This window comes from Alternaria ventricosa (genome assembly GCF_023758065.1).
Source record: "Alternaria ventricosa strain BMP 2768 chromosome Unknown scaffold_2, whole genome shotgun sequence".
Taxonomy (NCBI): Eukaryota; Fungi; Ascomycota; class Dothideomycetes; order Pleosporales; family Pleosporaceae; genus Alternaria; species Alternaria ventricosa.
In genome coordinates, this window is record NW_026055682.1 from 1613407 (window position 1) to 1637221 (window position 23815).

The 23815-nt window shown below is 53.4% G+C and overlaps 8 protein-coding genes across 8 annotated transcripts; 3 read left to right on the plus strand and 5 right to left on the minus strand.

Moving 5' to 3' along the window:
* Positions 1-276: 276 nt before the first annotated feature.
* On the plus strand, positions 277-3892 carry J4E93_001530 (uncharacterized protein; the record flags this gene model as incomplete). The annotated part of the gene is made up of 4 exons (XM_049339481.1): positions 277-480; positions 533-791; positions 912-3617; positions 3783-3892. 4 exons carry the CDS (start codon positions 277-279, stop codon positions 3890-3892), a joined length of 3279 nt encoding a protein of 1092 aa, XP_049203438.1.
* Positions 3893-4470: 578 nt separating this feature from the next.
* On the minus strand, positions 4471-6300 carry J4E93_001531 (uncharacterized protein; the record flags this gene model as incomplete). The annotated part of the gene is made up of 2 exons (XM_049339482.1): positions 4471-5878; positions 5936-6300. The coding sequence occupies 2 exons, from the start codon at positions 6298-6300 to the stop codon at positions 4471-4473; spliced, it is 1773 nt and encodes a 590-aa protein (XP_049203439.1).
* Positions 6301-6954: 654 nt separating this feature from the next.
* J4E93_001532 (uncharacterized protein) lies at positions 6955-8450 on the minus strand (the record flags this gene model as incomplete). Its single annotated transcript, XM_049339483.1, has 2 exons — positions 6955-7651; positions 7705-8450. The coding sequence occupies 2 exons, from the start codon at positions 8448-8450 to the stop codon at positions 6955-6957; spliced, it is 1443 nt and encodes a 480-aa protein (XP_049203440.1).
* A 3957-nt stretch (positions 8451-12407) lies between these two features.
* Positions 12408-12902, plus strand: J4E93_001533 (uncharacterized protein; the record flags this gene model as incomplete). Its single annotated transcript, XM_049339484.1, has 1 exon — positions 12408-12902. One exon carries the CDS (start codon positions 12408-12410, stop codon positions 12900-12902), a length of 495 nt encoding a protein of 164 aa, XP_049203441.1.
* A 291-nt stretch (positions 12903-13193) lies between these two features.
* Positions 13194-15830, plus strand: J4E93_001534 (uncharacterized protein; the record flags this gene model as incomplete). Its single annotated transcript, XM_049339485.1, has 3 exons — positions 13194-13315; positions 13416-13655; positions 13700-15830. The coding sequence occupies 3 exons, from the start codon at positions 13194-13196 to the stop codon at positions 15828-15830; spliced, it is 2493 nt and encodes an 830-aa protein (XP_049203442.1).
* A 697-nt stretch (positions 15831-16527) lies between these two features.
* Positions 16528-17002, minus strand: RPL37 (60S ribosomal protein L37; the record flags this gene model as incomplete). Its single annotated transcript, XM_049339486.1, has 4 exons — positions 16528-16673; positions 16728-16799; positions 16877-16939; positions 16999-17002. The coding sequence occupies 4 exons, from the start codon at positions 17000-17002 to the stop codon at positions 16528-16530; spliced, it is 285 nt and encodes a 94-aa protein (XP_049203443.1).
* Positions 17003-18304: 1302 nt separating this feature from the next.
* J4E93_001536 (uncharacterized protein) lies at positions 18305-21041 on the minus strand (the record flags this gene model as incomplete). The annotated part of the gene is made up of 3 exons (XM_049339487.1): positions 18305-19582; positions 19745-20745; positions 20792-21041. 3 exons carry the CDS (start codon positions 21039-21041, stop codon positions 18305-18307), a joined length of 2529 nt encoding a protein of 842 aa, XP_049203444.1.
* An 872-nt stretch (positions 21042-21913) lies between these two features.
* Positions 21914-22739, minus strand: CDC42 (Rho GTPase; the record flags this gene model as incomplete). The annotated part of the gene is made up of 4 exons (XM_049339488.1): positions 21914-21997; positions 22048-22426; positions 22531-22650; positions 22720-22739. 4 exons carry the CDS (start codon positions 22737-22739, stop codon positions 21914-21916), a joined length of 603 nt encoding a protein of 200 aa, XP_049203445.1.
* Between the last annotated feature and the right edge of the window lie 1076 nt (positions 22740-23815).

Sequence of the window (23815 nt, forward strand, 5' to 3'; positions counted from 1 at the left end):
AGGAATTCCGCTCGCTGCTCCGCCCCCACGATGTCCCTCGGCATGAATTCATGCCCTCCAGCCACGAGATGCAGCCACCGTGAATGGCGGCCCAAGAGTAAACGCGTATCAAGTGCTGGCTGGACGAGTGAAGTATCAGCCGCTATTCTCCATTAGATAGAACTCTATTATGTTCTCTCCACGAGTCCCCACACGGCTTGTTGTTCCTCCTCCCCGCACATCTCGCCGGGACCAGAACGCGTCGCGTCTCCCACTGGCGCCGCGACATCCCATTGCATGGCCCTTCGCCTCAGCGCCTGGCTTGAAGAAACGTTCGAGTCCCAGCTGCTGCTAGGCAACCAGTGGCTCCAGGACACATTTGAGAGGAAGCGGTCTGGCGTTAAAGCCCAATTGCACAGGCAGTGGGACGTGTACCACGATAACGGCTCGTCCCTGGATATCATCAACTACGTTCACTCGGACCGCAACAGCGCACTGTTGGTTCTCAAGGCAGGTGATACTGCGCCATCGCTGCTGCCATATCTAACGTCAGTTGTACCAGGTCGCGCCTCTTACACTCACCGACGGCCAAGTTCAGATCCTCTCCCAATTCACGCCCAACTGCGCTCGGAACTTCCACCAAGAAATCCCCGCGCTATCGCACCTGTCCATCGGCACCACAGTAGCCGTCCGCACCTTCACTATCCGCCTCACCTCGTACGGCCCGTCGCGCGAAAGACTGCGCTTGATACTAGATCGGATCGATTGGCTGGGCGATAATCGCGAACGGGTACAGAATCTGAGGCGTGAGAGTCTGAGGCCACTGCATGCTTGCGAGCAGATCGGTGTCTTGCTAGAGTAGCTGCGCCAGATCCGCGAGCGAGAGGACCGCCGATGCTTGGCGTCTGGTGCTGAGGAAACGGACCTAGAAGCAGTCGACGACGCTATGGCGGATAACATGGGTTCAGATGGAAACATGCCGCATGGCAACGAGCTCCAATCACAGATGATGGGCACACAACTGCCATTTGGAACACAACTGCCTCTCCCATCCCGTCCTCATGCAGGCAACGAGGAGCTACAGGTCATAGGAGTGAACCGGCTGGAGCCAGTCCTAGGCGGTAACACCCAACGAAAAGAGATACGGCCAGGTGCTGCTAACACAGACTACGAGAAACGTCAAGAAATGCAACTGCTAGGTCTTCTCGGCAGACTTCCCAATCCAAACGCTCGCAAACCTGGAGCGACCTCTGCGAACGGTTTCGTGCAGTCGGCTTTCGGTAAGCAGCAAAGTGACGCTACGCCAGCTGTAGATGAATCTCTAGAAGTACCGTCAGATGCATCGCAGCAACATTCGAAAAACTCCGAACCAGAAGCCGGGAACGAAGAACCCTCACCATCTGTGTCCAATCATGAGAGAAAGAGGGTCAAGAGGGTCCGCGAGTTATCGCCCGAATCTGCAAAAGCTACTGAAAATGTTCGGAATGAGGAGCAAACCATTGAACAAAGCCTGATCGAGGATGACAGTGAGACAGTGCCTCCGTGCTCTTGGATGGCAGACTTGATCTTCAATAGCGAGACGCTAAAGGTACCGAAAATCCAGCGGCACTGTCTGGACAGGGAGACTAGTTGGCTAAAACCTCAACCCGGGGTTCAGCCTTTCCAGGCTGGAAACATGCCCCAATCAATACTCATGGCTTGTCATCGGATGGCTGACGAAAGAGCTGGCGCTGAAACTGACGATGAATCGGACCCAGATCCGTCGGCAGAGACTGTCGATCCATCGCCCAAGTCTCTGCAACAAAAGACGCAAGATGATGAACCTGCCATTACCAAGAATGATAGATCTGCGAGTACGAAAGATGATGAGCCCGAGACTACTCAAGACGACAGTGATATTGGTAGCGAGATATCCTGGGACACATCCCCAGAGCCTCCATCACGTCCAGCAAGAGCCCACCAGGAACTTCCTCCGGACTCAAGTATTGAGAAGCCTGCATCTCAGTCCAAACACGATTCTGCGTCACAGCGGATCCCCGCGAGCAAGCAGTCACAAAATTGTTCTGTCGTTGAAATTTCAGATGGCGATGAGCCAACTCGTCCACCATCTTCGCCACCCGTTCTAGCTGCACCCGCAGACTCTGACGATGAAATGAACATGGAAGAATCCGTTCCGCAAGCCTTGGGCGAAGATCTTACACGGCACAGGGAAGAGACATCAGCAAACAGCAAACTTCCGAAGTCTGATCCTCTGCGATCGCCTGTAGTTGTTCAGGTCAAAGAAACTCCAGATGGAAAAGGCAAGAATGCCCCAGGCGCCCAAAGCTCAAGCGGCGAGCCCAAACAACAATCATCTACATCGATAGTTCATAGTACATACGATACGCCTAGTCTCTCTGATCTTGCAGAGCTTGGGGTCATGCAAAGCTCAGGCGACAAGCACAAGGGAGTTGAAGTGCCTAGCAGTGTACCCCAAGGCCCTAACGGCGACAATACTGGAGACATAGAGATGATAGACAATATCCCAGACGCACAAGACCTTAATGGCGGGACGGCTGCTGCACAACGATCACAACACAGGCTAGATCAAGGGTCGAAGTCCACATCTTTCTCCCATGCAACAACCAAATCCACGCATTTATCACCGGAAAACCGTGGCGTACAATCATCACCGGCAGTACCCCATCTCGCTTCACAATCCACCAAGCGCAAGCTCATTAGTTCGCCGACAAAGAGCAAACGTCGACAATCTAAGAGACGCGAAATCAAGATTGTCGGGTTTGGAGACGAGGCTCCGTCTGCAATCGACCCAGTGACTGCATTACGCAAAGAACGAGACGAGTCTCTACGCAGATGGCGGGAGCAACGTAACTCTAGCACAAGCTTCGACAGTAGACCCGAGACTACGAGCAGGTTCACCACGGAAGATCCAGACGCAATGGAAATTGACGGTGCTGTCAAAGTGGAGAAAAAGGAGCCATCGCCCAGCATGTCCCCTCGGCATCAGGATCTATATGACGAGCCGAGTCCCAGACAAGCAAAGCCCGTTGCAAACCCAGTACCTCAGCCGCCCACAGCACATCCTCAGTTACAAGACCGCTCGCGTGATCCTCGACCTCGTGGTCCCGTTCCGATAACTATGCAGCCTCCACCAGTATCTTCGAATCAAGCAGACCAAAATGGTGCCCAAACCGTCTTTCAGTCCTTCAAAGCCACGTATCCACAATACGATGGTGACGAGAAGCACTTTCGAAACCAATGCACGCAGATGTATCAACTGGAACAGGAAGACAAGATGGTACCGAAATGGCAATGGGACGACTTTGTCATACGCAACAGGACAGACTACAGGCAGTATGCCATGGACTGTATTGGTCAAGGAGAAGATCCGGAGCCATACCATCGCTTCTACAAGAACGACATCCGCGATACATTGTACAAAGAGGGCATTATCAAGAACACGAAGACGCTTGAAAGGGCACTGGAGGAGCTTAGTGGTGGACCACCTGCAAGACCAGCCGAGTCTAGACCGGCAGTCCAATCTGCCCCGAAGCCAAAACCAGTAAGGAAGTCATTGCCAGGTTCCTTCAACCAGCCCAAGACACCCACACATGACCGCATCAACAACGCCCATTCCCGTCCACGCCAATCCCTTCCCACAAACCCGCGTCCTCACGCCCAAAGCCCTCTCCGACCCCAACCACGCCCATCAAATCCGACAAAACGCGTACCCTCTACAACTCGGCCTCCACGCCAGCCTTCCACCAACTCCCCCTCCCACACCACCGACCCAACCGCCCCAGCCCCCACCACCACAAGCACCGGCGACAAATACCGCGACTTCGTCTTCGCCATGCAACGCAGCGCCTCATGGACCGGCAGCACTGAAGTGAGTCCCAAGCCCAAGAAGTGACAAAGAAAACCCCCCGTATCAAGTCATTTGCAAGAGAACAATGGGCTAAGGTATGTGTGTTTCCTTTTAGGTCGATCCAAAGAAACCGTGGCCGCAGAGTCTGGCTGGTAGACCGAGTGTGGCTGATGCGCCGAGGAGCAAGGTTGATGTGCTGGATTGGGGGGATGTGTTGGGGAAGATGGGGTGGAGGGGTGGGAAGTGAGGGGATTGGAAATGGTTCGGGATGGCTTGCATAGATGGATGATATGTGTGTTTGGCTATCCAGGCTTCTTATTTTGTCAGAGAGAGCTTGAATACGGTACCATGGGACGTTGAGGCATTGCTAGAGCGATTCGAGGAATTATGGATTAGCGACCACCAAGTCGCGAGCAATTTGGCAGGTTCATAAGGAGCATTCCTTTATGATCTAATCACCAGGAGCCATGCGTGTCATCGTTCGATTACCAATATCATTGCAAGAGGGTATATACTCCCCACCTCGTCCATATCTGACCTAACAGCCAGTGAAAACCCAGTAAACGCCTTGTTACCATCCCAATCATACACGTACCATACACATGCTAACACACACGCCAACCCTAAGCTCCTGACGCCGACGCCCTCCACCTCCTCACACTCTGCAATCCGCTGACACCCACAGTAACCACCAGAAGCAGCGCATTGAACCCAGCCATCATATAAAACGGCGCGCCAGGTCCCGTACTATCGAATAGGGCACCACCCGCTTTGGTTAGCAGCAAGATACCAAAGCCACCCAGCAGACTGTACGTGCCTGCTATCGAGCCTTTGATATGGTTATGCGATGATGTTCGTCTTGACGCGGAGGCCGAGCGGGAGGATTGTATGTGTTCTGGAAGCAAAGGAGCATTTTCGTCCAGAGGGGTGATGGGCGCGCTGTGTGGTGGTGTGGCGCCTGCGGATGGATGCGACGTTGTTCCAATGGATGCGGAGGCCGAGTTGTGGAGATCTGTCGCGGAGCTGTGCTCGTCGTTGTTGATGCCACGGCCGAGGAGGGCGAGGGAGCAGACGATGGCGCCGATCTGACTGATGCCTAGTAACGCTACGATGAAGAAGATCGCGCCTGTGCCGTCTTCGCTCTTGTAGTCTGGGCTCGTAAGCGATCCGAAGGCTGAGTAGCCTGCTATGCCAGACACAGCTGCTACTAGCAAGGGGATGTTGTATCGTGGGAATCGGCCGGAAAGGTAGCCGAAGAGGGGTGCAGACATGAGGGCTATGAGCTGGCTGATGCCTGTCAACATCGCTGCAAGTTTGTAGGCTTCGGGACAAGCGACTTTGATGTCTGAGGGAATGTTTGAATCAACCTTGCAGCGACCAGTCTGTAAGAAGTAGTGGTTTGTGAAGAGAGGAATGAAGAGCGATATAGCGACTGAGGATGCGCGCGCGACGAATCCTCCGACGTAGCCGAGTCCGATGTTTGGGGAGGTGAAGCCGAGACGGACACTTTCCAGGAAGAGACCAGGGTATGAGAGTACGACGTCGCGCGTCAGATGAGAGTCTACGTCCTTGTAGTCGCCTCTGCTGGTAAGGCGCTTCCAGCCTTTCGCTTCTTCGCCAGGTAGTTGGCGCAAGCCGAAGAAACAGCCCAGCGCCACGAGAAAAGCGATGGCCCCTACAACGTAAAAGGCATCTGCTACAGCTGTTGCGGGACGCTCGCCGGCATTTTGAAACTGTGTCGGCAGAGGTAGGAAGACAAACAGTGCGACGAGAGCGCCGCAGCCTGTGAACATGCCCACCAATCCAGCAAGCTGTGACGTAGATGCACCCGAACTCTTCTTCGCAGGTGTGTCTTGTGTATGATCTTCCGGAGAGTTGGAGCGGAAACGCGCGGGCGTAATCGTGAGTTCGGACGATATCGAAGCAGCTGGCGCATGCGATCTGCCACGGCTACGCGTTGGGGATCGTGGGTCGGGTTTGACATCCTTGACGAGAGTCATCGAGGGCAGAATCGCCGTCACCATAGTCGCGCTGTTCAAATATCAGCCTCAGTAGCCTGTGCAAACAACCCTACTTCTCGGGACTTACGTAGCGCTTCCTCCCAGACTAAACAGCACTCTCGCAAGCAACAGCTCAGGATACACGTTCCGTGCCTGTACAAGAACCCAGAGCGCAACGCCAACAATGCTGTATCCCATGACCGCAACACTCCTCACACCCACGCGGTCGCTCAGCAATCCCCATGCTGGACACGCAACAAGCGCTACCAGCTCATCCACAAACCCCAGCGTGCCGACCGCATCACCAACATTGCGCGACTGGCCGATGCGCTGTGTGATGACAAAGGATATAGAGCTATTGAGGAAGACGAGGAAGCTAATGCTGAAGAGCGCCACGCCGAAGAGGTACGATGCGATCTGCGTGCGCGTGGCGGTGAATTGGAGGCCGAACATGATTGCGCGATTCGTGCTCGCGGTGAGCTGAGCAGGGCTATCGTAGGCGCATTGAGATGTCGTGTGGTGTTTGTGGAAGGGCGATGTCGCGTTGCGGCCGTTCGGTCCGAAGATGCGTGATGTCAGAGCTGTGGCTGGTGGGTGTGGCGGCAGACTGGTCTCATCACGTGTGTAGCGTCTCACCCCGAATGTGTCCACACTCAGCCCAAGTCGTCCAGGCTGTGATGGCCAGCAAAGAAAGAGCCAAGTCTCGAGTAAGCTGCAACGTGCTTTACGCATTCGCCCGATACATGCCAACATGCGTCAATTATCAGGTGAGGGTCTTCTCATTCCATGCAAGCCGTGCCATTATCGATTACTTTTCGTATTGGGTATTGAAGCTCTAAATAGAGAAGACCTGTGGTATATACTAAGGAAAGCTGGTAAATGATGTCTAAATCATAATAACGTAGCGACAGCGATAGCACCGCCTTCCCCCAGCCACGCGGGAGCAAGCTATAGCTCAACCGCATCCGGGAGGTCAAAATCCCTCCAATTGATTATTATCGTCGCCATTATATACCCATGATCGGCGCTGCAGGGTCAGCACCGGGTCCCCGCACCAGGGTATATAAGCCTGCATCTGCAGGGCTTGCAAATCACCAACAGCGTGTCTCAAACTTTGGCCCAGCCCAAGGGCATATCACGTCCCTGGTTTGCACCCCAGTAAGCCCTCGCTTCAGGATAGTCACCGTTTGCAACGCCTTCTCTGAAGAGGTCGCGGACCGTGTCTATTCGCACCGTGTCGCGAGGCCTGAGATCAAATTTGAAGGGAATGGGCTTCGCGATGAGCAGGATGGAGTAGTCGAGTGTGGGGTCTTCGGGTTTCTTGGTGATGTCGCCCCATTCCAGAGGCTGACTGGTCAGCTCAGCGGGCTTTGATCTCTCCTGCGTTGCGTCGTTCGTTGGCTTAGATCCAGGGTATGTGAACTTTGCAAGGATCTTTTCTGCCATGGTTGGCTCAGTTGTGTTAAGACCTGCGTTGAGCTCCTCGTTTGACATGTTGGCCTTCTCATTCATGCCGATCGTATGTTCTGCCTTCATGGGGCTCATGGCCGGCATGATGATGGGATCGCTCGGTGACTTCTTAATGTCGAACAACCAAGCGATAGCGCCGATGCCAATCAGTAGATCTTCATCTGCCACAGCTTGCCCTGTGCAAGTCCTCCTGCCGTACCCGAACTGCGTTGAGTTGATTATAGTTGGGAACTGAGAAAGAGGTTCCTGGTAGGTGGGGTATTCTGGCTTGATCCATCGAAGAGGGTTGAAGGTTTCTGGATCCGGGTATAGATCAGGGTCGCGGGAGATGGCCCTAAGGAAGCATGTCAGAACATTGTACACCAGTCAAGATACAGGTGAACTTACCATTCCAAAGGATGTATGGTACTACCCTTGGGAATATGATAGCCGTTGTACTCATCGTCCTGAATCAGGTAGTGGGGAATACCAGTGGGGACTGGTGGGCGCCATCGAATGCACTCGCGAATGATGGCTCGCAAGAAAGGAAGATTGGGTCTATCTTCTGAACGTGGCATCCGGTCTCCACAGACACGATCGAGTTCCTCGTGTAACATCGGCAAGAACTGTGGATAGTGTGTCATAGCCAGACAGAATGTCTGCATTGGAGCGGCGATAGTAAGAGCTCCAGCGATACCGTGCATGCCAACAGCATATGCGCCTTCGGTATCAGATTTGAACCCCCATTTGCTGCGACCATCCAGGAAGGTTTTCATCCAAGATGGGGCTGCTTGACCAGACTGCACATCGTTTACGACTTGTTCTTGCATGGTCTGGAACCATGTTCGCTCAGTGGTCGCGCGTCGCCTCTCCCAAGCCTTGGGTGGGGAGAGCCAGTCCGGCAGTGACATGAGGAATGGAAGCTTGTTGCTCAGGGAACCTGTGGGCGAGACACCAATGAGAAGTTCGCGTGCGCGTTGCTTCAACTCGTCACTACCTTCGCTGTGGCCCCAGGCCAGTCGACAGGTGACACGAGAGATGAACGACTCAAGGATGTTGTTGTATTGATCAGGTGCGTCCAGCAGCTCAGTCAACATGCGTGTTGATTCCATTTCAGGGTATCGATGGAACGCAGCCTTTTCTGATTCACGCATGATGATGTTCGCAAACTTTCGTTGACGAGTATGACCCTCTGGAAAGCGTTAGACACAGTGGTATTATGCGTTCATGAATGTGACTTACCATTTCGACTAAGAAGCGGAAGATATTGCGCGCTTGAACGGTTGTCGTCGATCAAAGAAGGAATATGCGGTCGATCGGAGTAGATGGCTGCTTTTTTCGAAAGCAGGTCTTTAGCAATCTGATCGCTGGATATCCAGACATGGTTGTGACCAGCCAAGTCGCATTGATAGATGGGGCCATATTGCTTGCCCCAATCCGCGAACTTGATGAAACCGTTCTTCTCAGGCACCTCAGGTACTGAGCCGAGGATGGGGTAGCCTGGTATACACTGGTTAGTTGAGGTACTTCTATGATCGTCAGGGTCCAGCAGTAGACCTTCGCCTATGCGATGTTACGGTGAAATAAGATCCATACCTTTGGGTCCTGGTAGAGGCTTTAGGCCTGTCGGTATTCTATGACGACGAGATGAATCCCAGTACCTGTAGAGTGCATATGCACCCAGAACAGCTACCGCTAATAATATTGAAGGAAGCCCCATAATGGCAAACGGTCCGTAAGAAAAGAAATCACACCCAGCGTGACGAGGACCAAGAAGTTGGGTTACGAAAGATGTGCAGCCTTAAGAAGAGATGCGAGTGCATGAGGCACTACATATAGCACCTGTAAGTTCCATAGACGGAGGGTCACTGCCTGAGCATGTAAGCCTACTCCTGGGAATAGTTTCGAGTACCGATATTCCGTGCGCAGCTACGGGACGCTGCGTGTCAGAGCCGAGAGAGTGGATCATGTCCTCTAACAAGCATGACGCCTGGGATTACAAAAAGTAGCCTCGCTTGTTTGACGAGCTCACTGGTCTGCAAGGACCATGAGTTTTCTGGCTGCGCTGAGCATGCAGCATCAATGCCAAGGCAGGCATAGTATGTGAATCCTCCGCGACCGTTTTCGTCTAGGTTGCTTAGGACCAAGCTGATAAGGGACAACCTGAGGAAAGTTGCAGGGCGATCGCTGAAAGCTGCAGTATTGGAACGGTATACATCGACGATGTTCTTTTCCGCATCGTTCTGGGCAACTTGCTGTCCTGGTCACCGGTAGGAGACTGACTCGTCAGACGTTCCGGAGATAGTCGCAAGAAGACAATTTGTCAAGGCTAGGAAGCTGGTGGTCTATGGATGTTTTGCCGTAACTCAGTAAGCGGATACGGATTGCATTGCATATGTGACACTTTGCGAGAATTGCACATGCAATATTGCCACCGGAGATCGCCATGAAATGGCATGAGGTACAGCTGACGCTGGCTGAGTGAACTGAACTGACGAGCTCGGCGATGCATCCGAAGGACGTGGCCGTCTTGGAAACACGAGTATTGTGACAGTTGGCTGTCGTGTGTCAGGAGGATGATCGGTGCTGATGGTGTTGTTGCATATGGGGCTAATCTATTTTCAGAGGCCTAAAAAACCAATGATCGTCCGGCAGTCGTGCGGATCGCCCCATTTGCAACCATCAGCCTAAAGCCCCTGCCCGCTTCGCGTCCTCTTCCCAAAAGCGTCAACCCTGACTGTTATCTAAGTGAGGAGAGCCGACGTTGCAAGTCCGGCGCGCCTGAGATTTCCTGCCTTCCCTCGAACTTCACATGAAGGCTTCTCATCGCTCCTGCTCTGTCACGTCATATCACCCTGCATTGGACCCTGAGCCTTTCGTCTCACCCACTCTCGGGCGCAAAGCCTTCGTCGGCGACTGCAACCTCCATCGCACCGAAGTCTGCATGTCTTTGCGGTGGCGTGTATGACAGAAACACCCGTCTCGAAGTAAAGTAAGATCGCTTCCGCTCCGTGCTCCTCAGGACAAGCATGAAGTCATTATGTTTGCGACATCACTCCTTGAAACGATAGATCCGTGTACTATTTGTAGTAATGATGGTGTTTCCACTAGGGATCACGCAAGTAGCTCACCCGTTGTTTTACCAGCAGTTCCCGGCTAGTTTCTACTCAGACTAGCCAGGTACCGATCTACTACAGCTGTCTCCGTAACTCTTTACGCCGGTGCCGCTGAGAACATCGTTCTATCACATGGTCGTCACCCAACATGCCGATTTACTCATCAAAGACGACCCCAACATGCTCACTTGCATCGGAATACACGGCTCGAGCTCTGTGCCAAGTTCGCGGCGCACAACGGCCTCGCAGAACACACCACATCTGGATCCGCTGGTTCTTACTTGACGCGCAAACTCTAGATGTTTCGTCTGCATCAATCCCGCGATCGAATCGCCATCTTCTCAGTGTAGCATGAAGATGCGCCTAGGTGATCGACTCCAAGTCGAAGTCAGCCACATGAGTCGCTTGGCTCTACGGACCCACGCAAAGATACCAGACACCCCACTAGAAGATTATCAACTCACTGAATAGTGCGGCGGAAGAGGTGACGAATACCGTCACACGATGCTGACTCGAAGAAAACCGCTGCTCAGCATCTTCGAGCTTACAGTCATTTCTGCGCGTCATGTACCCAACAACCAGGTTCCGATCAGTTCCAAGGCTAGGTTTGGAACGAAACACCACGTCATGTGCACTGAGCTTATCACAATTTGCACGACCACAGGCATTACAATATCTCGCCGTTGCATAATCTTGCAGCTTCGAGAATGCTTAGGCTTCATCTCACGTTCGTGTCTATGCAGGGTAATCTTTACATCTGCAGTACAACACATCTCGGCCAACTTTTGCTTTGCTTTGGTGTCGCACTGCCTTAGACACCACGTTGGGATAGCATTCGACACGGAGCCGTGGAACGCGCGGCCCGGGTTTTCCGTGGCCCATGACAATGTCACCTTCCAACGACATACCGCGATACGCAAGCTCGGATTCTAGGGTGGTTGAGGAGCATCATCAACACAGCCTCCGGCAAAAACACGCGGCACCCGATCAATGACAGCTGCCATCCGCTATCAGCATGAATCTCTATCACATTAGGAAGTGAGGCATCATGCTCTTTATCACAACTCTATCACCATGCCCGTGGTGTTGCTGGTACATAGGCTGCCTCTTCTCTTCTTTGCGGCAATGTCTGCTGGCCACTGACTCCGTTTATGTCGTCTCGAGATCGCTGATACTGACCGTAGAGCTCTGAGTCACTCCCTCCACAGAAGTGATAAGCGAGGTAGTGAATGAGCGTAGTAATTTGCTCTCTGTAGCGATGGCCGCCTCATCGATTGCTGACGACCTAAGGACACAGCCGGAGTCTTCTCACGCCATGCTTGTGACCATAATTCTCGTGGCGAATGCAAGGCGTACAGACGTAGACTGTGAGCCCACCTAGACACAAAACCCAAGCAAGGGCTATCATCATCACGGTGGTAAATTGCCGGATAAATACCATGAATCAATGATTACAGCCTGGTGTTCCTTTGCACTGCATGATTGTGCGTCCGAGATGCTCGGACGTGTCCGTACAACAAGTGGTCTGTCATCAATTCCATGTCTAGAAGGTCATCAAGGATACTCTTCGTCTCAGCACTTTTGAAAATGGCAAAGAGACCGCAGTATTTAGATGTTCCCTAGGCATGTTTCGCAATAAGAGATGCACTTGCTGCAACCTGCGCGGTCCGAAGCTTATCCTTCACAAAAGTCCTTACAAGAGACATCAGTTCATCTTGCCTGTCCACCGCACGTAAAGTGGGAGCGGTCATGTGCGAATCTGTATTGTCGCCTGATGGTGAGAGTATCGCACCTAAAAGTATTCAGAAATATTAACAGCTTCTTCTGGAGTTGATTTGAGCAACGAACGATGAGTGACGCTTTCAAAGAGCGTCAGGCCTGCCAGCACATATTACTCCGCACTTCATTCCGAAATCTTCACTCCGAAACTTTGCATACTAAACACTCACACCTACAGAAAGAGAAGCTTGTTACTCTCACCCATCCTTTCATACAATGGCCGAATCACATTATGTCCTCCTCGAAGGTCTGCCGACACCGCAGACATACCACGATCTCCGAAAGCTCGCTGGCATGACACCCCCACCAATGGAAGCCGTACCAAAGTCACTCGCCAACTCCTTCTGCTGCATTGTCGCTTATGAGCGCAAACACATGCTTGACGACAAGACTCCGGGGCTAGAGCAGGAAGCCATCGCAATGGGTCGTTTGGTCGGCGACGGGTCGCTGTTTCTCATCTTGGTGGACGTGGCGGTGCACCCAGATCACCAGCGCAAAGGACTGGGAAAGCGCATCATGCAGAAGCTTGTGGACTACGTGGATGAGCATGCACCGTCGGCATATGTGAGCCTTGTAGCTGAAGAGATGGCACAGAAACTCTACCCAATGTATGGCTTCAAAGATGTGGCACCGAGTATTGGCATGTACAGGATGATTCGGGAACGGAAAATTCCACAAGCCATGATAGAGAATACAGAAAAGGAGGCTTGAGTTCACAGGACCTGCCACCTCTTTGAGTCCTATCCATCAGTTTCGGTATGCAAGCCGTCACAATCAAGATGCAGTCCGAAGATGGGGACGTCGCGCCGGTAAAGTGCGAGGCTTTCATATGGCTAGGCCGCTGGGCAGGGGTTTGGTTTGTGGGGGTGGCACCCCACCGATGGCGTCGCTGCGCATCACCGCCCAGACTTGACGAATTCACGCACCCAACTCACAACACTCCCACATGCGCAGTTGAATACTACAGCATTCACGCGCGATGCGCGTCTATAAGCACTTGTGATGCCTATGTGTACTTCTCCAGACCAGATGATGTTCCCTTCTCCAACCGGCGTCAGGGCCGAGGAACGCCCACTTTCTGTACGTACAATGAGACCCGTGGGCAGGCCTGATCCGCTCTACACGTGCTATCTCCACAGTGCGCGCCTATTCGGCGCGTCTTCTACCCTTATCTACATCTGCGAAGATGAGCTGATTCGTTTTAAAGCTACAGTCTCTACCCAGCGAATTGCTCCAACTCATTGTTGCCTACCTCGACACCCCTACGCTCAAACACGTCGCTCAAGTCTCCCAGACATTCCATCAACATGCCACGGATCTATTGTGGCGTCATGTTTGCTTGGTCGACCAGTGGAAGCTCCACTTGAACGAAGAGACAGACCTGGTATGGGGCGAACGCGGCCGTGGAGAGCCAGACGAGCACGACGACACACCCATCATTCAGAAATTGTACATACTTGCGACGTAGGTACCCAGAGTCTTTCACGGGAAATATGCTAATGTGTTAGTAACCCTACAATCGCATCGAAGGTCCAGACACTCTCGCATCGATGTCATCTGCCGTCTCCGAACATATTCAGCGAACTCCCACGAATGCGCTTCGACGCCGATAACCTCTCACAAGACGATCGACTACATATACTCCTCAGGCTTGCCATACGGAACCTGATCAATGTGCATACGTTGCGCATTGTATACGGGCACTACAAGCTGACGAACGCGCTCGTCACTGGCTTCCTTGATCAAGGTCGACCACGGCGTGTACCTCTTCGTAAACTCTGGCTTGAGAGCTGCAGCTTCAACAAGACTGAGCTATGCCGGCTTCTACCAAACAAAGCTACTGGGCTCGAGAGCATTCGGCTGCGCAGGCTTGGGAAGGATATGTCAGATCAAACACAGTGTCCGGGGCTACAATTTTCCGAGTTCAAGCTTTCCCGTGGCGGACAATACTACCAGATGCATAATGGCGCAGGAGGGTTCGTTGGAACCACTATCCACTTCTCCCATGAAGGTCTGCCAGAACGCTGGCCGCGGTCTTCAACAGAAGAGTTGAGTGAAAAGGCCAGAGCATACGATGCTATCATGTGGGAGGAACTTGACGAGATTAGAGACTACATCGATGAGAATCCGGTACATTCCGAGCCTACATCACTTGGACAGTTTGTGCCTGACTCAAGCCCCCCAATGGAATGGCTAATCGCGTGCTCCGCATCCACGCTCACCAGTCTCAACCTGGATTGGATACACTGGCGCCGAAGAGATACAGAACTCTCTGGTTCCACCACTGACTCAGAACTTTTTCTCTCTGCACTAAGCAGGCTGCGTTTCCCGCACTTGCGTGCATTCCAGATTCGCAATGCTGTTTTACCACCCACAGTACTCCCGAAGGACGTTTATCTAATGGAAGGACCTTTTCTGGACTTCGTCGAGGCGCATCCTAAGATACAGTGCCTCGGGTGGCCGATGGACAAGATGTACAGCCACACCAGGCCAACTCTTGACATTCAAAATCGATCTCGAGCTCTGGTCGCCCATTTGGCAACAACCCTGACGGACCTTCGCATTGATACGCAATATGCAGGACCTGGAGAACCATTCACCGCGATATGCAGGACGGCAGAGGACATGCAGGAACGTACCCGACGGCGAAGATTCATCGACGAGTTCGTGCCTCACATGCGGAAAGTCGAGCAGGTCAAGCTAGAAGGCGGTATACCACGCGACGAGAAGCGCGAACTACTTCGGGCGCTACACTGGTGCCCGTTGAAGAAGATTGTCATGATTGGCGTTTCTTTCCCAGCAGGAAATACATGGGGGGCTGGCGGACAGCAACTCAGCGCCATCGACCCAGGGCAATCTGGCTCAGAGTTCATCTATAACCTTGAAGACGAAGACCTTTCGGGCATCTTAGCCGCATACCGCCGCGGTTTCCCCATGCCTATGGACTTCACCTTCGAACCGAGCTACGGTTGGCCACCCCAGGCGCCCCTTCTCCAGACCGTCGCCCTGCACCACGCATCCACGGTTGAAGAGCTCAAGATATGTGGCTACAACGGCTGCCCAATACTCTCTTACACAACACCCATCACCAACCCTCTTCTTACCGGTCTCCGCTCCTTCGACAACCTCAAACAACTCGTCATCTCGTTCTGGCTGATGACTTGGTATGAAGATTCGTACCGCGACACGGAAATCATTCAGTCTTGGATCGATACACGCTCCCCTTCTTCGACAGCACTCACCATTGTAACGCCTCCGGCATCGCCAACCCATGATCAGCCCGTCGACCCAGGTCAATTTCCCAACTTCGGTAATCCACGCGTTGTGCCACGGGCTCAGAACTTCAATCGGTGGGCTGTCGAGCTCAGGACCAAATTCACTCCCTCTGCACTCGCGTATCGTGTTGCCAGGGACATTGGGCCGTTCTTGAGTGACGTGGCTAAAGAGAGGAAGGGTGGTGTGGGTGTGAGGGCAAGCTTTTGCCTGGGTGTGAAGGAAGAGAGGAGAACTGCGAGTGACATGTTTGATTTGGATATCAGGATCGGGAGAGGCAACCAGGTATTGGAGTTTGTAGGACCTAGAGAGGAAGGTGAGAAGGGGCGGTGGTGGACCAAGATCGAGCAAAGGAGGTGGTTTTGAGTGATGGAATGAGATTGTGTGGTTTACTTGTTGTTAGTGTTCAAAGCACTGGTACATGTTGACATGTGACTTGGGCCAGGTGCGGATTTTGTATAACAGCTGGTGTGTTAGTCGAGACTAATTTATCTGGATAGGCAAGATCAGTGATATGTTGAAGGTATCTCAAACAACAGTATATAGCAACTGGCAGTGTCCCTTGTATGTGATTTATTCATTAGGTTGGCACATCCACAGGTGTAATCGATACGGTCGTCTGCACTCGAGTGATGGGTCGCGGGATCGGCCAGCCATTTGCGTACATTCTTGCGTTCAGCGGTGTAGCGTGTAGAGGTCTCGGTGTTCCGCTCGGTGTATATTCATCCAACGACATCGATCGCGTTCGCTTCCCTAAACTCATCAGTGCATCCTATCTCATCTGCGGTGGATTGGCACAGTCGGTGGCTTGATTCATGCTTTTATTTCGTGACAGAACATGATGAATTTTCCGTAGTTATGCCTCCAGAGCTTTGCGCTCAAACGGTGATGCCATCCTCGTTGGTGATGCGAGATGGACAGCAACCGGGAGAGGGATGACAGAACGCCCCATGCCGAGCAATACCATTTGCCTATAAGAACCCGCTTTCCGATCATGCACCCGTCCGAATGGCCTTCATCGCGCCTCTACTCCTCCTCGTCGCCAACCTTAAGCTTCATGCGTTTACGAGGACTTGACGGTGGGGCCCTTGGCACCCTTGGGTGTGCCAGTTTGGAATCCGTTGCTGAACTTGCGGTTGACGGTCTTGAGGTATCGCATGCGGCCAGTACCGGTGGTCTTCCTGCGCTTGGCCTTCTCACCCCAGTTGACTGTTCCAATGTTAATCTTCGCTTTCTGTGTGTGCGCGTCTCAGGTACACGTACACTTGCGGGTCTTAGCAGCAGGGTAGCCGCATGAGGCGCAGGTGTGCTTCTGGATGTGGAGGGATCGTTGACCTAAACATTGAATCAGCCCTGGTCTCTTTCCGTGCCTTCGCATTCCCATTGCTAGCTTCCAGGGAGGTATCACGTACCGCAACGCCTGCAGAGCGTGTGCGTCTTGTTGTGGCGCTTTCCGAAACTGGAGGTACCCTTCGCTATATCGCAGTCAGTCTCGAAGCTCGTGGTTGCGGGTGAGGGTGGGAGTGCGGCGTACTCATTTTGGCTGGGGACTAGAGAGAAACTGTCAGTAATCGAACGTCTACACAGCAGAGCGGAAGCGCTTACCTGGTGACGCTGTTGTTAGTATCGAGGGTGGGAGTGATCGCGGTTTCGTCGTGCGAGAGCGAAATCGACAACAGCTTAGCGAGACACAATTTCGAACGTGTGTGGGGCTAGCCGTTTCGGGAATGGCGCGACGGGGCTCCACCGGCAGGCACGAGGGGCATCAACACCAGCAGGACCTCGGGAACATCGTCACAACTAGTGGCAACGAGCAACACTCTGCCATCGCTCTACCTGTTTTTTTTTTTTTATCGATTAATCGGAAGGCCTCACCTCATCCACATCGAAGGCGTCTTTAAACGTTACCAGGAGACTCGGGACGCCCTTGTCAATGATCTCTACGGACTTCACGATGGCTTTATCACCTGTGACCACGATCATTGCTTGCAGACCGTTTTGATTCTTGGTATCCTGAAGAACTCAATTTTCAACCTGAATGTCGCGCTTAAGTGAGTGGGACGTTCGTGACTCTACCAGTCATGTCATTGAAGCGGGATGAAGGACAGCTGCGAACTCCGTGTGCAAAATCCATCATCAAATATCTTGGACAAAATTTACATCTCACCATACGCAATCTAAGATATGTGAGTACTTACCATGCCTCATATACACCTTATGACGACTTCATCTTGCGATCGTGCTTAGGTCGCAGGCTACGGGGTGGTCGCCGCGTATCTGATCGTATGTCGCATACCTCAGACGAAGAGGGTTGCAGACTTAGAAGCGTCACCGATACGTTACTCTGCCCATGTGCTCAAGCATAAGCCAGTACGATTGAGAACAGCGCAGGCTGCATTTCGGGACATTGTAATCGACGTTTAGCACCATGCCAACTGATGACTGCACCTCACAGCTAAGTTGTGCGTATAAGAGTCCTCACAAGATATCACCCAGTAATACACAAAACTGCCTATACTGTATGTGACATTCGTGACATATCTGTGGCTCATCCGCTGATGTCGGCAGAGCCATGAGAGCTAGTACCACACATCAAAGTATCGAAAGTGAAGTTCAGATGAAGAAGGTATCCCGTGATATTATACATACCGCCCAATCCGTAAACAAGATACCTCCCGAGTCAACATGATACAAAATGTTCTCATGTAGAGCCGCCCAAACTCATCGTCACCCAGTTGCGCTAATGTTCCCGCGCAAGTACAGCAAACTCCCAAGTCTCTAGTCATGCCCGTTGGATATGAACGCTGAATCCCAAATGTGTCGTTGATGGTCGGCTAGGTTTACTTTGGCTGACCCTGGTTGTTGAACCCGAAGTCCTGGTCAGAAGGGTTGGCAGAGTAACCGAACGGAGGGTAGCCACCGCCAGAATAGCCACTGCTGTACTGACCGCCGTTGTTGTAGAGGTAGGGATTTGCGGTGTATGATGAACGCTCTTCCTTGCCGTTGCGACCAGCGTAGGCAGGACGCGCAGCCCACTGATTACCGTTCTGGTGACCGTTCTGATAGCCAAGACGAGCGTCATTGTGGCCATCCGGAGGAGAAGACATGCCGTGCTGCATCACGGGCTGGAGGTCGCGGACAGCCTCAGGTATACTACCATAGTGACCAAGAAGAGAGTGTGGAGAGCGCTGGTCGTGCGCGGGGAACGGAGGCTGAGGGGTGTTTGGCGTCTCTGCAGCCTTCTGGTCCAGGGACTTTTGCAAAACCTGAATCATCTGCTTCATTTCCTTCATTTCCGCCTCCATACTTGCCATCTTCTTGTCCTGCTCCTTGAACGCTTCGGGAATGGTTTCCTTGATACTATACTTAATGGTATTCACGGTAGCGTAGATGTTGTGTTGGTTGTCCGCTACTTCCCTCACGCGATCAATGGAAGTCTCTACGCGATTGGCGGTTTCCTTGACAGCATCCAAATGAGATGAGAGTTGCTTGAAGCGCCTGTTGATCAGTGCTAAGGTATCATCATGCCTCGGCTGTAATCTCTTCTCCTGATCCTTGCCGAACGTCTCCAGTGCGTCCCAAGTAGTCTTGCCAACGACATCGAGGTGCTCATTGGTCATGAAGAAGTGGTCCTCGATGGTCTTGGGTGGAAGCGGCTGTGGGATTGCACTGTACGATCCGGAAGGCGCACTCGCGCGTGCTGAGAACGGAGGACCAGAAATCTTGTGAAGCGGACTGGGAACGGCGCTGGGACAGTAAAGCTGGAAATCGCCGTGCGACTCACTGCGACCTGGGCTGACAGTGTTGAGCATATCAGTCAGCCGCGAGGAGGACTGGTCACCGAGATTGCCGTTCCTTTGTCGTGGGTTCTCACTCTGCTCTCCGATACGCAATTCTTGCATGACGCGAGTTGTGATGCCAACGTCCGAGCGCCGATCGCCTTCATGAGTGAGCTGCTCGTTTTCATCGACTTCGCGAGCAGTTGGAGAGTTTGGCTCGATATCGTGGCGGTCTCCTTGGAAGATCATCTTGATAGAGCCGTCGGCGGACTCTTCGCGAGGATAGAGGACCGACCGTGACCTTGCGGGGTGTGAGTAGAGGAGGCGCTTTTCGTCAGACTGAGAAGGTTGTTAGTGTTTGTCACCAGTACATTAGAGGAAGAAGCGGGGTACTGCGTGTGAAGGTACCTGGGCAAGTAAACGCCGAAGGGACAGATGACGACAGGCCCCACTTTTTCGGGAAGGTGAGAGAAGGAGCCTTGGGGGCAACAACAGACTTACATTCTTAGATGGTGTCTCGCCTTCAGAAAAGGGAAAAGGAGTGATGCGGGATGGAGAGTAGAAGTGCGGCTGGAGATGGGGACCCTGGGCGGTGCTGGTCTCTTGCGTTGTGTCCGGACGTTCCTTACTCAGGCGGTCGGGACGAGGAAGTTGCAATGAGCCAAGGCCCGCACCTGCCAAAGGAGCATGATGTTTGCCTTCTGCCTTGGTTGGCGAACCGTCCCAGCTGGGGTAGGGCCGTTGCACGGATCCATCCTCTATGAGCTTGGTGTAGTCTTCTGCGGTATATGGGCGGGACTTCGTGGGACTCGATCCACCATGTCCAGGTGACATATATGACGAACGGACGGGCGAAAGATCAAACTTAGGAAACTGAATACGGCTGATGTTGTCGTCGAAGTCCGAATAGCTGTCGCGTAAATCACCACGCGTTGGCGCAGCCCTGCGAAGTGGACTGGGCTGCCTCGCAGCTGGTGGGGGAGTGTCCTTTGCTGGTGGCGAAGGCGGGACGACTGAATCAGACGATTCGTTGGCATCAGGCACGGGGCGTGTGTTCTCTATGTTGTACGACTGCTTCTTCAGGCTACCTCTACCCGGTGAGCCACGGCCACTCGTGCGATGGCGACGCGAGGTTCCGCTACGATGGCGATGGGCGTAGCTGTCAGGATCAACAATCTTCTCAGGCAGCGACTTCACCGTGTCTGAGCGTGAAGTCCTTGTAGGGGTGGATTCGACAGGGCGCGCTGGCTTTATGGGGCGGACTGGGATGATGCGAGCCTGACGTGATGCTGTGCCCAAAACCTGCGCTGCTTTGTTTGGCATTGCTGGTGGAACTGCAGCGCTAGAAGACTTGGAAAAGGTATTACGGAGGTTCTGGAACAGCTTCTTCTTCGGGCTTTTGGGCGGCTCTTCGCGTTCTGGCTGTTGCTCTCCGCTGGCGATCCGGCACTGTGGTCGCAAGTCTTCCGTCCTGATGTGAATCTCGTCCTCGTTTGCGGAATCTGTACGTTTTAGCACAAGAGTGTATACACAGTACTCAAGACTCACCAATCATTGGAGTGGGCGGAACTTGACCCGTCATCTTGAACAGGCTCTTCTCAGCGCGAGATTCCACTTTGCCTCTAGCCGTCTCCTCGTCGAGAGCTTCAATCTGAGCCTGTGCAGCTACAGCTTCATGTTGACTGCGTCCGGACTGCCTCGAACGTGCCGTCGAGCCGGCATTGCTACTTATCCAGGAGCCGTGATCTGACTTGCGGGGAGAACGTGCCTGATCGATTAGATTGGTGAACGTAGCCATGGCGGTGCGACTTCTACCCGAGCCCGAGGCTGGAGTGTGTGACTCAACAGGCGAGGCTAGCGGCGTGTTATTGGTAGAGCGCTGCCCTTGCTGCCTTTGCTGGTCGACGGTCGGGAGAGGGCGCGGAGGCGGCGGCAACGGTAGCGTAATCGGTGGCGGGCGCTTCTTCTCTTGGGTGAACTGGTACGCCATGGGTGCAAAATCTCGTCCAAGTGGGGGATCTGTCCCAAGTGTGAGGAGTTGAGCAGGTGAAGAGACTTAGAGCCGAACCGGAGTGGTCGTAGCTCAAATAGCGTGGAATGATAGAATTCCCTGTCGACCAAAGCGTCAGTATTCGAGTTTTGCAAGTAGCAAAAATCACATGAATCAGAGGACAGAGGAGGCTATCGCGTTGCGGAGGTGTTGCGGCAGAGGTTCGTCCACGACAGAGATCGCGTTGTTGAGCAAGACGTATCGGCAAGGCAACAACATCATCAACAACAGTGACGACATCAAACGCGCTCCTCGTTCACCTCATCTTAAAAGAGGGGTAGCCCACGTGGAAAATCAGACTTGCAAGAGGAGATCAAGCAAGAGATAGCATCTGCTGCAACGCAGTGATTGCACTAGGCGCGCAGCGGACAGCCCCTAATTCGCATGTTACCTGCCTTTCCAAGCATCAAGATATCTGCTTGTTGCATTTCGAACGTAACGTGCAATTGACGGGAGATGGAGTAAAACGCATAGAACGAAACTGAGCAGATTGAAAGAGAACACTACCCACAATGGCGCCTGTATTCGAGAGGTATCCAAAAGATTCACGCCTAATCAAAGAATATCTGCAAACCAACGCTCCCTAGCATGCGGTTATTCGTAGTTGCCGCATAAGCATCTCAAAGGACAATGCACTTCTTGCCCTTCTTCCTCTCGCCGCCCTCTTTCTTCGCGGCTGGCGGCTCAAGTGCTGCTACAATCGCCTGTGGAGATGTCAGCATCTACATCAGCCATTTTTGTACAAAATGCTTACCTCGTCAAACACGTCCTTGAGCTTGTATTGGGTCAGCGCCGAACACTCGACGTACTTGACCGCACCAAGCTCCCGCGCCATGCGCTCGCCGTCCTCCTTCTTTACAGGCGCCATTCTCTGTTTTGAGAGCTTGTCTTTTACTGCAGCGTCCTCTCTCAGATCTACTTGTGTGCCGACGATCAGGCAGGGCACGCCCGGGCAGTGGTGATGTACTTCGGGGAACCATTTCTCGCGGACGTTCTCAAAAGAAGCGGGTGAAGTCACGGAGAAGCAGACGAGGAAGACGTCGGTTTGGGGGTATGACAGCGGCCGGAGACGGTCGTAATCTTCCTGTCCGGCAGTATCGAAGAGACCGAGGGTGTATGGCTCGTCACCGATCCTTCAAAGCAGTCAGCAGCTGCTCCACCAATCACTGTCCCAAACCTAAATCCACCGAGGGTTTGCCGCTACTCCAAATTCTACAGAGAGCAGAGGGAAGCTCACATGACGGTCACGGCGTAGTTGTCGAAGACTGTAGGGACATATTCCGAGGGGAACTTGTTGGTGGTATAACTGATAAGAAGACATGTCTTTCCGACCGCACCGTCGCCGACGACGACGCACCTGTAGGGTAGTAAGCACTAGCATATGGAGCATGGCAGTCGCACGCCGGGCATGTTGGGCTTCGCGTACTTGATTGTCGCAACCACCATGGTGAAGGCAGGCTGGGATTTGTTTCGAGGCTATGGATGTTTGTTTGGAGGCACGTCGGTTACCAAAGTTCGAGATAGGCGTGCGGAGATGGGGCGGAGCTGTCGCTACGCAGGCTCAGGGTCGTGGTCGTGCGGAGATGGAGCTATGGGCTCAAACGAGGGGTTCCAGGGAGCGGGGAGCGTCTGGCAGACGGGTCAGTCTCACAATTGCTGGCACTGGCGAAGATGGCAGACTCGGGCAGGCGTACCTATGAGTCCTCGTGCAGACGGCGGCGGCGGCGGGTGCTACGTGGGTTGGAGCGTGAAACACCACCCGTTAGACTTGGTCCAGGTTCTGGTGAGCCGGTGGGCGGACAATGCGGCGAGCGATTGAGGCAGTGCTAGCGACGAGGCACGCGACCGGACAAGGACAGTACAGGCGCAGCAGCAGCCAGCGACGAGGCGAGTTCACAGAGGGCGACGGGACGTTCAGAGGGCGTGAGTGAGGTTGCGCTCTAGCTACGGCAGCCGAATCCCTTGAGCTGGAAGACGCCAATCAGTGAAAGCGGCCTAGGGCTGTTATCATAGCCTTGCATCGGCTCCCGCCCGTAGCTCGGAGACGGCTTATTATGTACGGCTGCACAATTTCAAGCCCTATTTTGCGGCCTCTGCTGGCCAGACCTGGGGCGCCTCGGAATGCCCCAACGCGTGGCAGACCCATTGCTGCAGCGCCGCAGACAGACCCCACCACCAACACCGGCCGACATTGGCTTGATAGACGCAGCGAGGCACGGCGTGAATACACGCTGCCTCTACATGCCAGCGCGCATGCTACCTCTGGCCCAGCGAGATCCCGGACAAGCTCAGTGAGCCCCAGATTTGGGAACGAACCGTGCACATGGACAACGTGGCTGATCGTCCTCTAATAGCATGGCCGGGCGGTGTTTGCGCAAGAAGTCGGCCTGTAATGAATCGTCCGTAGTAGCACACAATACGTCCAGGATCGGCAGCCCTTCTCTACAACACACCTCCGTTGGCTTCGGCCAAAACTGGTACATTGCCATAAGCGCACACCCCTATGTACTCGCCCACAGACA